Here is a 16,097-nt window from a genome sequence, read left to right as displayed (position 1 = left end):
CTCTCTATTAGGTTGTTCTTCTTTTTCCAATTCGATGAATTCGTCAATTTCTTTAGTTGTTTTGAAAACCATTTCATCTAACCTTATTTCGGATTTTGGTTTAAATAGTGATATTGCTTTTGCATTTCTTCTATATCCTGAGGCTGTTGTAGAAGTAGGTTGTGTAGATATCAAAGGTATAGTCCCCCTGAATACACGAGATATGAGTTTTTTAATTTCATCATCCTCACCACCGGAATTTACTTTTTTTAAGATTATTTCCATTAGATCTTTACCGATTTCCATACTATTATTTTCATGATAATTTAAAATTGATATTAAAAATAGTTTATAATAATATTTATAAATTATTTTCTCTATTAAACTATTATTTATTTCATATTTATAATTATCATTGCTATTGCAAGTGAGTAAATAATCGAATATTGCTGGAGTGTTTATGTTTATACAGTATGATAATAAATCATCAATTTGTTCAATTATAATATTATTTTTATTTAAAATGATATCAAGTAGTTTATAATTTTGTTGTAGTTGTTGTTCTTTTTCTTGTTGGTCTTTTTCTTTTTGACTAATGCTATTATCAATGATTCTAAATAAATCTTTTATTGAAGCTGGTGTTGTTGAAATGAATTCATTTGCCTCTAATTTACATATTAATAGTGGTATTTGATTTTTTTTTACGATCCAATCTAATGAATGAATATATCTAAATTTAAGTCTACTATTTAAATTATTATAACTTTGAAAATTATATATTATTTTATCTTGACATTGATTATAAATTTGAAAAAAAATATTTGATAAAATAAATTTATTATGAAAAACTAACCAAAATAAATTTTCAAATCTATTATTAAGATTACAATCCTCACTATTATCTTTGAAATGCATTCTGCTATCAAAGGAAATGAGTTTTGTGTGAATTTATTTTTAAAATTGTGGTTATAAAAAAATTTATTTTCTTATTTTTTTTTCAAATTGAAAAAAAAATTGAAATTTTTTTTTTTAATTAAAATTTATTTATTTTTTTTTTTTTTTTTTTATTAAACAAAACAATAATTTTAATTTTTTAATTTTTAAAAATAATATTATTTATTAGTTAAATTTTTTAAAATATTTTTTTTATTTAATTCTTCTAAAAATTGCTTAATTTGTTGGGTAGTAGTCGGGTGTCGGATTTTTTAATGAGTTTTGAAATCGAAATCATAATTAGGGTACCTAAAACTTTTAATTCGTTTTGTATGTTGCTAAAAATTTAAAACTATCCAGCTGTTGGCCTGCTGATAATATTTGGGTGTCATTCTTCTCTTTTTGCAATTCAACCACCTTATTACAATACCACTTGTGAATTTTTTGTCTCTTGATTCACACCAATGTAATAAAAATATTTTTTTTTTTAATTTATTAATATATTTTTTTTTATTATTACTATTGATAATTTATTTGGGCATAAACTTTGTGGAAAGAAAAGTTAAAATATAAAAAAATGAAAAATAAAATTTATGACGAAAAATTAAAGGAAAAAAAAAAAAAATATTTGATGTTTCTTATTCAACCTCAAAATTAAATTTGTAATCGACACAATTTCCTAAATATCTATACATTGATTGAATATATTTTTAAAAAATCAATGCAGTAAAAAAAATTTAAAAAAATTGGATTTGCGTCGAATAAAAAAAGGTGGCATAAAAAAAAAAAAAAAACAGATTGAATTTTTTTTTTTTTGTACAACAACCTACGTCACAATTAAAAAATAGATGTGTTTGGTTTGCTTTGTTGTTATCAAACCAACACAAAAAAAAAGACAATCTTATTTAATTAAGTTTTTTAAAATAATTAAATTAGCACTAATTATTGGAAAAAAAGGTATGAAATTAAAATTCTTTAACCAAAAAAAAAAAAAAAAAAAAAAAACAAAAAAAAAAAAAGTTGAGTGATTTGAACACATTGCAATTTTTTTGATTTTCTTTCAAGTTTTCCTTGGTTTTTTTTCAATTGCAATTAAACTTTTTCCTTTTAATCATCTATTTTGAATAAATTATAAAGACAAAAAAAAAAAAATAAAAAAAAATAAAAATTAATTTTAATTATTGATTTATTTTTAGTTAAAAGTATTTATACCCCCCTTTGTTTTTTAAAAAAAATATTTTAAATTGGTTTTTTTGTTTATCATTATAATAATATACATATAAATTTATATTTATATTTAATAGTTATTAATAATGAAAGTTTTATTATTTATTTTTGCTTTAATTTATTTATCGTCATTTTGCTTATTAAATAATGTTGTTTCTGGTGCCAATCTAAAAGAGACTTCCATTGATATTTCCGCACATGTTTTACCAGACATTTCAAAGTCCCAATGGGCTTGTTTAAAGAACACCGGTAATAGTAAGGTCATTATTGAAGCCTGGTCTGAAAATAATGGTTACAATCAAGCCCTTAAAGATGCATACCATTTGGCCATAAGAAACGACTTAAAGGTCGATGTATATGCCTCCTTTTGTCAAAAAAATTGCGATAACTCTTCACCAAGTATTTCCATGAAGACTTTAATTTATAATTTAAATATTGAAAATATTAAATTTGAAAAATTGTGGATAGGTAAGTTGAAATTATTTACTTTATAAATTTAATATCAATCATTAGCCATATTAATATTCTTTTTTTTATTTCATTCTTTTATGTTTTATTTTCCCTTTTTTTTTAATTTTAAATTTTTAAATTGTTTTTTTTACATTTTTAAAATTTAAACTTTATAGAAATTGAAAGATCAAGTAGTGATCTCAGTAAAGGTGACCAAAGAAGCAATGCTAATTTTATTTTGGATGCTATTGATGTTGCTGAACAATTAAATGTTCAAGTCGGTATTTACTCTTCAAAAAAAGATTGGGAAAGTGTTGTAGGTTCATTGTCATCTCTTCATAACTACCCATTATGGGCTAAACAATCCAAGAAATCTGTCAGTTTTGGTGGATGGACTTATCCAACATTAGTCCAAGATTTCAAAAATATTAAACAATGTGGTGTTTTAGGTAATTTTATCTTTATATTTTATTACTATTTTATTTAATATTTATTAATAATTTTTTAAATTTTAAAATATTTTAAAATACAATAGTAAATATCAATTCAAACCATATACCATCAGATACTTATCATACTCCAAATCACACCATTAGTCCAAATCATACCATTAGTCCAAATTCAACTAATCCACCAAATAATGGATCATCTGATTCTTTCTCTTATGACAGTAACTCATATAACTACAACGCTAGCTCTGACTCATATAACTATACCAGCTCTGATTCTTACAATTACACCAGCTCTGACTCTTATAACTATACAAGCTCTGACTCCTATAATTACACAAGCTCTGACTCTTATAATTATACCAGTTCTGACTCTTATAACTATACCAGTTCTGATTCATACAACTATACCAGCTCTGACTCTTATAATTATACAAGCTCTGATTCTTATAACTATACCAGCTCTGACTCATACAACTACACCAGCTCCGACTCTTATAATTATACAAGCTCTGATTCTTACACCAGCTCTGACTCATACAACTATACCAGCTCTGACTCATATAATTACACAAGCTCTGACTCATATAACTATACCAGCTCTGACTCATATAACTATACTAGTTCTGATTCTTACAACTATACTAGCTCTGACTCTTATAACTATACTAGCTCTGATTCTTATAATTATACCAGCTCTGACTCATATAATTATACTAGCTCTGACTCATATAACTATACTAGCTCTGACTCTTATAATTATACTAGCTCTGACTCTTATAATTATACCAGCTCTGACTCATACAACTATACTAGCTCTGACTCTTATAATTATACTAGCTCTGACTCATATAACTATACTAGCTCTGACTCATATAACTACACAAGCTCTGACTCTTATAATTATACCAGCTCTGACTCATATAACTATACTAGCTCTGACTCTTATAATTACACCAGTTCTGACTCCTATAACTATACCAGCTCTGACTCATACAACTATACCAGCTCTGACTCTTATAATTATACCAGCTCTGACTCTTATAACTATACTAGCTCTGACTCCTACAATTACACCAGCTCTGACTCTTATAATTATACCAGCTCTGACTCTTATAACTATACTAGCTCTGACTCTTATAATTACACCAGCTCTGACTCTTATAACTATACTAGCTCTGACTCTTATAATTATACCAGCTCTGACTCCTATAACTATACCAGCTCTGATTCATACAACTACACTAGTTCTGACTCTTATAATAATACTAGCTCTGATTCTTACAACTACACCAGCTCTGATTCCTCCAATAGCCCAAATATAACAAGTTCTGAAAATCTCACACCATCAAACCAAGTTAAAGAAATAGATATCAATAATAATAATAAAAACAACCACAATAACAATAACAAAAATAATAGTAATGGAGGAAAACAACCAAAAGAAAACTATAACAAAATAATCAACAAAAACAGATCGGGCAAAAATAGAAATTAAAAAAAAAAATTTTTGCAAATCTATTTAATTTTCATTTTTAATTTATTCAATTTTACAAAAAATTAAATAAATAAAAAAAGAATTTTCACTTAAAATTTTATATGAAAATTAATTATTTCTATATTTATATAAATAGGTATTTATTACCATAAAAAATAAAAATAAAAAATAAAAAAAATTAAATTAAAAAAAAAAAAAAAAAAAAAAAAACGAAAAATTTTTTTTTTCATATTTTATTAATTTTTTTTTTAAATTTTCATAAATACTTTTTTTTTTTATTTTTAATATACATCTTTCACACATAGATATTTAGATATACAGGCACACACACAAACACATACACTAATACATACACATCCTTTTAAAGTAAACAAAAAAAAATGAAAGAAGTTATATCAAAAAATGAAAAGGATTTTATTTTATCAAGTATCGACAAATATACAAGAATTGATGGTCGTTCCATCACAGATATGAGATCAATTAAAATTGAATTTGGTAAATCATTTGGTTTAGTAGAGGTACAATTAGGTAAAACAAGGTAATAATATTTTACAACAAATTCAATATAGTATATTAAAAAAATAAAATTAACTTTACTAATATTGATATTATTATTTTATAGAGTTTATACATCAATTACATGCGATATAGTAGAACCAAAACCAGAAAGACCAAATGAAGGATTTTATGTTTTTAATACAGATATATCACCAATGTCAAGTGTATCAGTTGATCCAAATAGAGGTAATCCATTAGAGAATGAATTAGGACGTATTATTGAAAAAGGATTAAAAGAAAGTAGAGCAATCGATACCGAATCACTATGTATTATATCAGGATCCAAAGTTTGGTCCATCAAAATCTCAATTCATATATTGGATGATTGTGGTAATTTATTGGATTGTGCGAGTATTTCAGTTATTGCAGCATTACTTCATTTTAGAAAACCAGATGTTACAGTTATAGGTAATGAAGCAACCATTCATCCAATTGATGAACGTGAACCTGTACCACTTTCAATTCATCATACTCCAATTTCAATCACCTTTGGTTTTTTCCCAAATGAAATTATGATTGTAGATCCAGACAATAAAGAAGAATCAGTTATGGATGGTAAATTATCATTCCTTGTAAATATACATAAAGAAATTTGCGGTGTTTCAAAAGGTGGTGGTACAAGTACCTCTGTTCACCAAGTTTTAAAATGTTCCAAAATCGCTGTTATTAAAGCTGCTGAAATTACATTACAAATTAAAGAATCAATTATAAATGATATCAAAACAAGACAATCATCAATAAATAATAATAAAAGAAATGGTAGTGGTTTTAGAAATAATAATAGTAAAAATTTAGAAATGGTTGAACATAATAAATAAAATTAAAATAAAAAATTAAAAATTATCCTAAAAAATATTCAATATATTTTTAAATTTCCAAATATTATGTTTAAACATTGTTTTTTCATTCAAAAATTAAACAATTTAAATTTTGAATTTATTTAAAAAGAAAATTTTTTGAACATTAAAATCACACACATCAAATTTGTAAAAAAAAAAAAAAATTTTAAAAATTGAAAATTTTTTATTTTTTTTTATTTTTTCTTTTTTTTTTTTTTTTTTTTTAAAAATATAATTTCAATTTCATAATATCATATACATAATATATAAAAATGTTTTTAGAAAACGAAGCATTCCTTACTGCATTAAATAAATTATACCAAACCTCAACCAAAAAAGGAACAGTTTGGACAACAATGAAGAGATGTATATATCAATCATAATCATAATCATAATCATAATCATAATCATAATCATAATCATAATCATAATCATAATCATAATCATAATCATAACTATAATTATAATATTAAACCACTCACACACACAAAAATAACCCTGGATAATATTCAATTAAATAAAAGAAAATGATGAAATTATATTAAATTTATTAATATTTTTAATACAATATAGATGTTGATTCAGATTCAAACTTTCAAAAGAAAAAAGCAGATAGAATTAATCCAGAAACTACAGAAGAAGAAATTAAATGTTTAGTAAGATCAACCAATGGAAAAAAGAAAATTTCGACAATAGTTTTACTTAAAGATATTCCAAGTTTTGAAAAGAGTTATAAAAATGTTTTACTTTTAAATTTAGATAATCTTAAAGCTGTACCAAAAGAAAAAAAGAAACAAATAAATACTCAAGTTACCGCTGCTACAAAGAAAAAAACAAATTAAATTATTTATATAATTATAAAATAAAAATAAAAAATAAAAAAATAAAAAAAAAACATGTTATAATATATACAAAAAAAAAAAAGATAGCTATAACAGCAAAATAACAAATATTGTGTTTATTTATAAAAGAACATTTGTTTATTTAATTTTAAATTTTTAGGTTTTTAGGTTTTTGGCAGAGGGATTATATGATGAGGGATAATGGAGATGGTATTTTTATACAATTCTTTCTAATTCTTTAGCATAATGGAGGGTTTGATGAATTAATTGTAATGATGGGATGTCAACTGCTTGGTTGTCAGTATTTCCAAAAGTAATAGTATCACCTTGAACTTTCCAATTTCTATCCTTAATATATTGTTGGAATTGACTGGTATTATTAAATAATAAAACTTTTTCAGCATCTTTTAATGATAGTGTTTTAAATGATTTTTCACTACAATTGGCAATATCCTCTCTATTAAAAATGTAAAGAAATAAAAATAAAATTATAAAGCGTGTGTTAATAATATACTAATTTATATGTAATAAATATTTAATAAATTAAAATAAAACCTACTTGATTGAATCTACTAAAATATCGCAAAAAATTTGATAATATTCTGATGGAACATCAGTTTTTGAATGAACAACTTTATTGTAACTACCTTCAGTAATTGATTTTTCAATAACTAATGGGAATCTAAATATGCATAAAATAAATAAATGGTTAGTAAATAATGAAATTAATAGGTTTTTTAATAATAATAATAATAATAAAACCATTACTTTATAAAAACATTATTTAAATTATCTACTGAAATTAATTCTAATTCGCTGTGGAATTCTGAAGTTTTATGTTGAGCTAACAATCTCATTAAATTTAAACCAATAATTTGGAACTCAAGTTGTGATGCTGGAATAATAGATTTATAATCATAATAGTATGGTCTTAATTGATTGAAAGATCTTTCGAAAGAATCAATTTCTTTAATTTTAATTGAATAAAGTGAGATTAATTCTAAAATTTCTCCTATAATTAATGATAAAATAAATATTATTGATTATTAGTATTTTTCAATGATATATATTTAAACTCTATACATGTAATGTATCCCCATAATGATATTTACTTGCTAAAACTAAATCTTTTAAAACTTTATCTGATACATTTGTTGTACTTGTTGGTTTCTCTAAATAAATGGTAGCTGCTAATTTTAATGGTCCTAATTGTTGAGCAATTGTATTTTTATCACCATTACTTTCAACAAGCTTTTTGAAATTATTTAAATGTGAAGCAATAGTATTATAGTCCATTATTTATTTATATTATATTTATATATTAAAAAAATTGATTAAAATGAGAAAAAAAATTAAAAAATTAAAAAATTAAAAAAATTATTAAAAAAAAAAAAAAATAATAATTAAAAAAAAAATTATAACTTCAAAAAAAAAAATTAAAAAAAAAAATTAAAAAAATTAAAAAAAAATAATTTATAAAAAAAAAAAATTAAAAAAAAAAACCAAGCAAGTTCACAATTTAGTTTATTATTTTTAAATAAAAAATTTCTATATTTATAAATGAATAATAGATATAAATATATAATATTTTGGAACAATATAAAAATGATTGACATTAAACTTTTAATTTATTTTTTTAAACTGTATTTATTTTTTATTTATTTATTTATTTATTTATTTTTCTTTGATTTAATCATAACAAGACCTAAAAATGTTCCAATTGCAGTAATACCAACAACTACTAAAACTAATGGAATAATAATACCATATTCTCTTGGTAAAAAGTATTGTTGAATCCAATGATCGCTGACAATGAATGGCTGATAAAATAATTTTGAAAAAATAAGTTTATTAATAAATCTAATTTTTAAACAAAATCTATATTATAAATTAATGATACTTACTGTAACAATAACCCACATAGTATAATATGCAAAAACAAAAATACTGAATAAAAGCATAACAAAACCTATAAATTTATCTGAAACACCCTAACAAAAAATAAAAATAAAAAAGTTAATATAAACTCTTTCGATTGGTAAATTCTTAAACAAATTTATAATTGATAAGTAGAGTTGGACCTATTATTTATTTTATTATTATTAGCTGTTGAATTGATTATTTGTTTATTATATTTCTTTCTGTATTATCCATACTATATATTATTTATATTACTATTACTTCTGTCATTATTACCAATACTGATTAAAATCATTATTAAAAACATTATTAAACATTATTATTTTTATTCATTTTATTTATTAATTTAATGATTTTATTCCTTTTATGCCTTTTATTTATTAATCTAACGATTTTATTTTAATTAAATATATAGTCTATATTTTATTAATTTATTGATATCCAAAAGTTTAACTGTTGTTAATATTGGTTGTGTAAAGTTTATTTGAGGTCTATATTTGAAATATTATATAGTTTATATTCATATATTGAAATATATGGTTTATGAATAACCATAATTGTTATTTGTTAATTCATACCATTTTATTTAAAATTTATATTTGATATTTAGTGTGAAGTTTTAATTTTCTTTTATAATATTATATATATACAAAAATAATCTTTTATTTAATTTAAACCAATTAAAATTTAAATTTTAAAATAGATTTGATATGATTGTAAAATCAAATTTGAAAATAAATGAAAAAATTTAAAAAAAAATGAAAAAAAAAAAAAAATTAAAAAATTAAAAAATTAAAAAAAAAATTAAAAATAATTTATTTTATTTATTTCTTTAATTCGTGTATATACGCTACTTATAAAACTATCTAAATTACCCTAAAAAATGAAAGTAAAATTAAATAACCTTAAAACTTTTTACAATTTAAAATAAATAAAAAATAAAATAAAATAAAATAAATAAAATAAATTAAAAATAACAAAATAAAAATAAAAATAAATATTTATACAATAATATTCAATATTTAATATTTATATATTTATAAATTTATAATAAATAATATCATAAATTATTTTGGGTATTTCAAAAAAATTTTAATATAGGAGACATGCAGTAACAATTTTTTCGATATCGTAAAATTTTTTTTTTAAAAAAATTATTTAAAATTTTTTTAAAAATTTTTTTTTATAAAAAACGACAAAAGAGAAATTTTTTTTTTTTTTATCTTAGTTGTTTTACAGTACGTTTAAAAATGGGTATGTGAGAGAATCTATAACTATGAAGGATTTACATATTATGGTGTATTATGATGAAAGATTAACTATTTTTCAAAGATAAATAAAGATAAATAAGATAGATAAAAAATTATTTAATATTATTATCAATTATCTCAATAATCATCATAATCTTTATCAATCCATTATCTAATATCCAATATCAACATCAATCTAACATAAAATCATTATTATTATTATTATTATCATTTTAAAATATAAAGGTGCCTACAAATACCTCCAAGAATTATACAAAAAGAAGCAATCTGATGCTATTCGTTTCCTCTTAAGAGTCAGATGTTGGGAATACAGAAATCTCCCAGTCTGTCACCGTGCTTCACACCCAACCCGTGTCGACAAAGCCAGACGTTTAGGTTACAAAGCTACTCAAGGTTTCGTCGTCTACAGAATCCGTGTCAGACGTGGTGGTCGTAAGAGACAAGTTCCAGGTGGTCGTACTGGTGGTAAACCAAAGACTCATGGTGTCAACGAATTAAAACCAACCAGAAACTTAAGATCAGTTGCTGAAGAACGTGTCGGTCGTAGATGTCCAAATCTCCGTGTTCTCAATTCATACTGGGTCAATCAAGATTCAACCTACAAATACTATGAAGTCATCTTAGTTGATTACTCACACGCTGCTATCCGTAACGACCCACGTTACAACTGGATTGTCTCACCAGTCCACAAACACAGAGAACTCCGTGGTTTAACCTCAGCTGGTATTAAAGCCCGTGGTCTCAGACGTAAAGGTACCCACAGAGCTAGCAAGACTAGACCATCAAGACAAGCTAACTACAAACGTAGAAACACCGTTGTCTTCAGAAGATACAGATAAACAAATTAATAAACTTTTTATTGATATTTTCATTAAAAAAAAAAACAGATAAATCTTTTATTTATTATTTTTATTATTTTTATTTTTTTAAAAAATATTTGGTATTTCATTTTTGATGACAATAAAATCAACCTTCACCAACTAGTTTAGCAACCCAAATCATTCAATAAGGACTAAAAAAAATTTTAAATATTGCACAAATTTATTAATAAAGTCAACACCAGAGTTTACAAACATGTTTCTATAACCGGCCATTTCAAATTTACTCTTTACCTCAATCATTGACACTATTATATTTATATGGATATTATTCACCTAATGTTTTTCAAATATTTATATAACCATATTTTAAAACCATCCAATTCTACCTCTTTTCTGCCCTCTCTTGTAAAAATTATATTTGTTTTAAGTTTCAAACAGTTAATAGACTCCATCATCAAGGAAAATATAAATTTAAAAGTTTTGTTTTTAGATAACCTTTAAATTTCCATTACTGCAAATAGAGACAGCATAAAAATTTTAAATCTAAAAATAACCTCCAAATAGAATCAATTTTTTTACCAATCGTTCAAGCAATTTTCAATATTATATTTTTAGAATTAACTTTTTTTTTTATGTTGCTATAAATAAAATTTTTTTTTATGTCGCCATAAATAAAATCTCTTTAAATCTTTAATGTAAAAAAAATTTGGGGTTAATAAAAAACAAAAAAAAAAAAAGTTAAATTATAAATAGGTATAAAAAAACAAAAAAGATATATTGAATGGGTATAAAAAAAAAATTTATATAAAAAAAAAAAATTGTGACTTCACAAAAAACAAAACAGGGTAATTTGTAAATAGGAATAAAACTTTTATTTTTTTTAATATTAAAAAAAATTAAAATTGGGGGTTAACAAAAAACAAAAAAAACATAATTATGTTTTGTCGGTTTGAATAAAAAAACAAAACAGGGTAATTTGTAAATTGGTTGAATAAATTTTTTTTTTTTAATATAAAAAAAATAAAAAGTTTCATCCAATAAATTGTATAAATAGTTTATTGGTTTTCATTTTTTTTATTAAATAAATAAATAAAAGATAGAAACAAATAAAAAATGGCCTCAGTAATGGATGTATGCAGAAAAATTGAAAAAGATGTTGTATGTATATAAATAATAGTTTTATTTATTTTTTAAATTTAATTTGATTAAAATAATATATCTAACCAAAATATTATATATTTATAGGATGACATGTTACAAAAATATGACAAAGATGGAGACAAAAGTTTAACTCGTAGTGAAGTTGTTGAATACTTTTCTAAAACTGATCCAAAAATGGCAAAAATCAACGCTGTAATGATCTTCAAATTATTAGATCACAACAGAGGTAACAACATAATATATTTATTTATTATTTAAAAAATTAAAAAATGTTAATAAAATTTTAATTTGTAATTGCAGATGACACTATTTCAATTAATGAAATTAGAAAACATGCCACTAAATTAAATAAAAAGAATTTAGAAGCTGCTATTAGCCGTGAAGTAAACCAAATTTTAGAAACTCATGACAAAAATGGAGACCAAAAAATCACACTTGATGAAATGGTTCAAAGCTTGATGAAAACTTCAAATTTGGATAAAGAAAGTAAGTGTTCAAATTTATAATTTAATTAATTAAATATTATAAAACTAACAAATATTTTATTTATTAGCTGCTAGAGAAACTGCTGAATTTTATTTCAGTGAAATTGATGGTGATAAAGATAATGTCATGACTGTTGCTGAGCTTAGAAAAGTAAGTAATGAAATATTATATTATAGTTTATACTTTGAAAATATTAATTTAATTTTTTTAATTTTTTATTACTTTTAGTATTACGGCTCCTTAGCAAATCCACAACAATAGTTGATTGTTTTTCTATGAAACAAAAATCACTTTTAAGGTGATATAATTACTATTAATTAATTAATAAAAAGCATAAAAAATACAAAAAGGTATATTAATAGTTTAAAAAAATTTTATTTTATTTTTTATTTTAATGATGGAGGCTATCTTTCGATTGGGATGCGGATGAAGAAATCTTTTATGAAAAAACTATTCTTAGTTTGTTTTTAACAGCATTTGATTTAAGAATCCTTGAATTTCGGTTGCTGAGTTTGGAATTTACCCTGTTTCTCTAAATACATTATAATGGATAGTTTTAAAGGAAATTTTAAATTTCTTTTTTCTTTTCGTCTTCTTTAATTTGGTCATTAAATTTTGAAAGGTATAATCTAAATACATTTTTATCATATTTTAAACCTTTTTCAAAAAATGAATGATATTATTTATTTTCTCTTTTTTGACCTCCTCTTGGGTAAGAGTTGCCAGTACTACTGCTAATATCATTTTTTTGTTATTCTATATTAGATTGAGTTTTTTTTTCTAAATATTTTTCATTTGATGGATATTCTTTTTTTCTTTTTTCTATAAACAATAAATTAAATAATTATTATTAATAATGGAAAAAAAATATAGGTATATTATGAAAATCTGAATGCATTTTAAATTTATTAATTGCCTCAAAAAAATATTATTTATTTGATGAGTGAAACCATTGGAATTAATAAAATATTACTATTTGTTCCAGTAATTTTCAACATAATACTTTAAGAATTATCAATAAAAAGACAATGAGTTTGTTTTATCAAATCTTATTACCATTCAAAAACAACAACGGCCATCATCACTCGATTCATCATTAACTCCATCTGCCTCATCAGGCAATAATAAAATTTAAAATATAAATTCGCATTGAAAATTATTTTCTATGGAAAATACTTTTGATTTATTAAGTGGTAATATAGGTAGTATTAAAATAGTAAATAGAATGAAAAAAAAATTTATTTACAAAATTGTTTTTTAAAAATTAAATAAAAGATTTTTAATAATTGTTTATTAATATTAATTTTTTTTTTTATTTTTTATTTTTTATTATTTTTTTTTATTTTTTTATTTTTTTTTACAATTTACTATATAATATATAAATTGGTTAATTGGGTTTTAGCTATTTACAATTATTAACACAGTTTATATATTATTTGGTGAGGGACCTGTATAATTTATAAGGAACCTGAACCAACACGTAAATCTAAGGTTTTTTCTCTTTGCTTTTCTCTATTAAAAATAAAATTATTATTAATATTGGTTTTTTCTATTATCTTTAAAATATATTTTAAACTTACAATATTTCATCGTCATATTTATTTCTTTCAAAAGATGGGTATTTCCATTCTGGGAAGAAGGTTGAGGCACCGGTGTATGGTGATTGGTTTTCTACTTTATTACCATGGACACCGATATTGATAGAGCTGGCTAAATTTTCTTCATTGAAACTTGGTGACTTTCTCATTGGAGTACCTCTAAGATGACCTCTAATTTTGGTTCTTTCTTCTAGACCTTGGTTCTTTAAAGTATCATTTCCCAATACATCACCCCACCAGGTCTTCCATTCAGCTTTCCACAATCCCCATTTATCTTCTGGGGTATTAATTGGAACTGGACTACTTTTAGCTTCCATTGTTTATTATTGTTGTTATTTTTTTTAATGTTACTATTAAAAAGAGATTAAAAAATTTTATTTGTTTTTTTTAATAATATTAGTATTAATTATAGTTATAATTATTATTGGTTTTATTGTAAGTGTTTCTAATTTTTTTTTAATTGAATTAAAGTAATTTAATTTTTATATAACAAAAATAAAAAAAATTATTTTCAATTTATAATAATTTAAAAAATTTAAAAAAAAAAACAAATTAAATTAAAAAAAAATATTTAATTAAATTTATAAATACCTTTATTAAAATTCTAGAATGAGAGGAACTAAATTTCTTTTAAATTTTATAAAAAAAATTGTAAAAGAAAATTATTGAAAAAAAAAAAAATATAAAGATATATTTATAGAAAATAAAAATAAAAAGAAAAAAATAAAAAAAAAAAATAAAATAAAAATTAAATTAAAAAAAAATATTTATTATATAAAAAAGGAACTATTCAAATCTTCTATCTTATTTTGTAATATTCGACAAAATTAATTAAAATTTAAATAAAAAAAAAATAAAAAAAAAAAAAAACAAATATAAAAAAAATCGATTCAAAATGTAAATGCACAAATTATTTTGGTACCAATATCATTTCTTAATATTAAGTGTATTTGTCAAAGTTTTGTGTGCTGTTGTTGTTTTAATATTTTTGATGTGTGGGATGAATAAGATAAAAATTAGTGGGGGTAAATGTAGTTATAATTTTAAAAAAAATTGATAGTATCAACAAATAAAAAAAAAAAGAAAGTAAAAAAAAAAAAACAACAAAAAACCCCCAACAAACTATTTTTAGAAATCTAAATCATACAAACAAAAAGGAGTTTTTTTTTTTTTTTTTTTTTGCTAAATTTACATATTAAATTCACACAATTGTATGAATAGGATAAGAAAGAGTTTTATTGAATATGATTCTACTTTCTTTGTGAAAGTATATATGTAATCACATATACAAAATTTGGGGAGTAGGAGTGGGGGGTGTTAGGGATTTGGGGAGGTTTTACCAATATTTTTTTTTTTTTCTTTTTTTTTTTTTTTTTTGTATTTATATTTATATTATTTATTTTTTGGCTGGTGCGTCTGCTTTGAGTGGTTTACCAACATCTTTACCTCTCTGTTAAATTTTTTTAAAAAAAAAAAAAGTGTATTAGTATTTTGAAAATTTTTAAAATATATTAAAATTGTATGTGATTGTTTGAATGGTTGAAACGCATTATTAATTAAATGATTAATGCTTGAATAATAATTATGTGTTATATGATTGTTTTAAACTTACCAATTTGACATTTAAAGCTTTTTCTAATTTAGCAAGAATTGGTTGACTTGGAATAGCAGTACCATTTTCATAATCATTAATAACACTTGGTCTTTCATTGACTTTGAAGGCTAAGTCTTTTTGGGTCATTTTAAGGTCATTTCTAGCTTTTGAAATAGCTTTTGGAACTGAAGCTTTTAATTCTGGGACTATTATTATAAAAAATGAATTATATAAAAATTAGAAACTTCTTATCTATATATTTATAATGAAATATATATATATGTATGTACTTACGAGCAGCATCTTCATCAGCTTCTTCAATTTTTTTTTGGTTTACACCATTTAAAATTTTGTTTGTACCAGCACCGTCTTTGAAAAAAAAAAAAAATTAGTATTATGATTTTACATTTTTTTAATTTTATTTTTTAAATTAAAACATTGGAGGTTTAAATATCTATTCATACATCTTTT

General features: G+C 22.2%; 10 protein-coding genes across 10 annotated transcripts in view; 5 read left to right on the top strand and 5 right to left on the bottom strand.

Annotated features, from left to right (window-relative positions):
• DICPUDRAFT_80935 (uncharacterized protein) overlaps positions 1 to 894 on the bottom strand; it is a gene marked incomplete at both ends in the record, with an annotated part of 2,500 nt that extends 1,606 nt beyond the window's left edge. Inside the window, 2 exons of the mRNA XM_003290135.1 lie at positions 83 to 724; positions 833 to 894. Coding sequence (XP_003290183.1) covers positions 83 to 724; positions 833 to 894 — 704 coding nt within the window. The remainder of the gene's footprint in view (positions 1 to 82; positions 725 to 832) is intronic.
• Positions 895 to 2,225: 1,331 nt separating this feature from the next.
• Positions 2,226 to 4,536, top strand: DICPUDRAFT_154683 (uncharacterized protein; the record flags this gene model as incomplete). The annotated part of the gene is made up of 3 exons (XM_003290148.1): positions 2,226 to 2,607; positions 2,766 to 3,038; positions 3,125 to 4,536. The coding sequence occupies 3 exons, from the start codon at positions 2,226 to 2,228 to the stop codon at positions 4,534 to 4,536; spliced, it is 2,067 nt and encodes a 688-aa protein (XP_003290196.1).
• A 380-nt stretch (positions 4,537 to 4,916) lies between these two features.
• DICPUDRAFT_154682 (uncharacterized protein) lies at positions 4,917 to 5,912 on the top strand (the record flags this gene model as incomplete). The annotated part of the gene is made up of 2 exons (XM_003290147.1): positions 4,917 to 5,074; positions 5,159 to 5,912. The coding sequence occupies 2 exons, from the start codon at positions 4,917 to 4,919 to the stop codon at positions 5,910 to 5,912; spliced, it is 912 nt and encodes a 303-aa protein (XP_003290195.1).
• Positions 5,913 to 6,205: 293 nt separating this feature from the next.
• DICPUDRAFT_80932 (uncharacterized protein) lies at positions 6,206 to 6,775 on the top strand (the record flags this gene model as incomplete). The annotated part of the gene is made up of 2 exons (XM_003290146.1): positions 6,206 to 6,299; positions 6,507 to 6,775. 2 exons carry the CDS (start codon positions 6,206 to 6,208, stop codon positions 6,773 to 6,775), a joined length of 363 nt encoding a protein of 120 aa, XP_003290194.1.
• Positions 6,776 to 6,887: 112 nt separating this feature from the next.
• Positions 6,888 to 8,071, bottom strand: DICPUDRAFT_49021 (uncharacterized protein; the record flags this gene model as incomplete). Its single annotated transcript, XM_003290134.1, has 4 exons — positions 6,888 to 7,232; positions 7,335 to 7,457; positions 7,544 to 7,787; positions 7,888 to 8,071. 4 exons carry the CDS (start codon positions 8,069 to 8,071, stop codon positions 6,992 to 6,994), a joined length of 792 nt encoding a protein of 263 aa, XP_003290182.1. The 3' UTR covers positions 6,888 to 6,991.
• A 374-nt stretch (positions 8,072 to 8,445) lies between these two features.
• DICPUDRAFT_154679 (uncharacterized protein) lies at positions 8,446 to 9,276 on the bottom strand (the record flags this gene model as incomplete). Its single annotated transcript, XM_003290133.1, has 3 exons — positions 8,446 to 8,595; positions 8,680 to 8,766; positions 9,274 to 9,276. 3 exons carry the CDS (start codon positions 9,274 to 9,276, stop codon positions 8,446 to 8,448), a joined length of 240 nt encoding a protein of 79 aa, XP_003290181.1.
• Positions 9,277 to 9,931: 655 nt separating this feature from the next.
• Positions 9,932 to 10,840, top strand: DICPUDRAFT_98603 (uncharacterized protein). Its single transcript, XM_003290145.1, has 2 exons — positions 9,932 to 9,949; positions 10,192 to 10,840. Exons 1-2 carry the CDS (start codon positions 9,946 to 9,948, stop codon positions 10,803 to 10,805), a joined length of 618 nt encoding a protein of 205 aa, XP_003290193.1. The 5' UTR covers positions 9,932 to 9,945; the 3' UTR covers positions 10,806 to 10,840.
• A 1,027-nt stretch (positions 10,841 to 11,867) lies between these two features.
• DICPUDRAFT_98602 (uncharacterized protein) lies at positions 11,868 to 12,806 on the top strand. The gene is made up of 5 exons (XM_003290144.1): positions 11,868 to 11,945; positions 12,033 to 12,174; positions 12,249 to 12,434; positions 12,502 to 12,584; positions 12,663 to 12,806. Exons 1-5 carry the CDS (start codon positions 11,901 to 11,903, stop codon positions 12,693 to 12,695), a joined length of 489 nt encoding a protein of 162 aa, XP_003290192.1. The 5' UTR covers positions 11,868 to 11,900; the 3' UTR covers positions 12,696 to 12,806.
• Positions 12,807 to 13,718: 912 nt separating this feature from the next.
• Positions 13,719 to 14,479, bottom strand: DICPUDRAFT_95074 (uncharacterized protein). Its single transcript, XM_003290132.1, has 2 exons — positions 14,015 to 14,479; positions 13,719 to 13,946 (listed from the first exon to the last, which is right to left on the bottom strand). The coding sequence occupies exons 1-2, from the start codon at positions 14,347 to 14,349 to the stop codon at positions 13,892 to 13,894; spliced, it is 390 nt and encodes a 129-aa protein (XP_003290180.1). The 5' UTR covers positions 14,350 to 14,479; the 3' UTR covers positions 13,719 to 13,891.
• A 949-nt stretch (positions 14,480 to 15,428) lies between these two features.
• On the bottom strand, positions 15,429 to 16,088 carry DICPUDRAFT_154675 (uncharacterized protein; the record flags this gene model as incomplete). Its single annotated transcript, XM_003290131.1, has 4 exons — positions 15,429 to 15,482; positions 15,645 to 15,832; positions 15,921 to 15,995; positions 16,064 to 16,088. The coding sequence occupies 4 exons, from the start codon at positions 16,086 to 16,088 to the stop codon at positions 15,429 to 15,431; spliced, it is 342 nt and encodes a 113-aa protein (XP_003290179.1).
• Between the last annotated feature and the right edge of the window lie 9 nt (positions 16,089 to 16,097).

Source organism: Dictyostelium purpureum (assembly GCF_000190715.1).
Source record: "Dictyostelium purpureum unplaced genomic scaffold DICPUscaffold_210, whole genome shotgun sequence".
NCBI lineage: Eukaryota > Evosea > Eumycetozoa > Dictyosteliales > Dictyosteliaceae > Dictyostelium > Dictyostelium purpureum.
The sequence above is the reverse complement of the archived record's forward strand: the minus strand, read 5'-3'. Positions and strand labels throughout refer to the sequence as shown.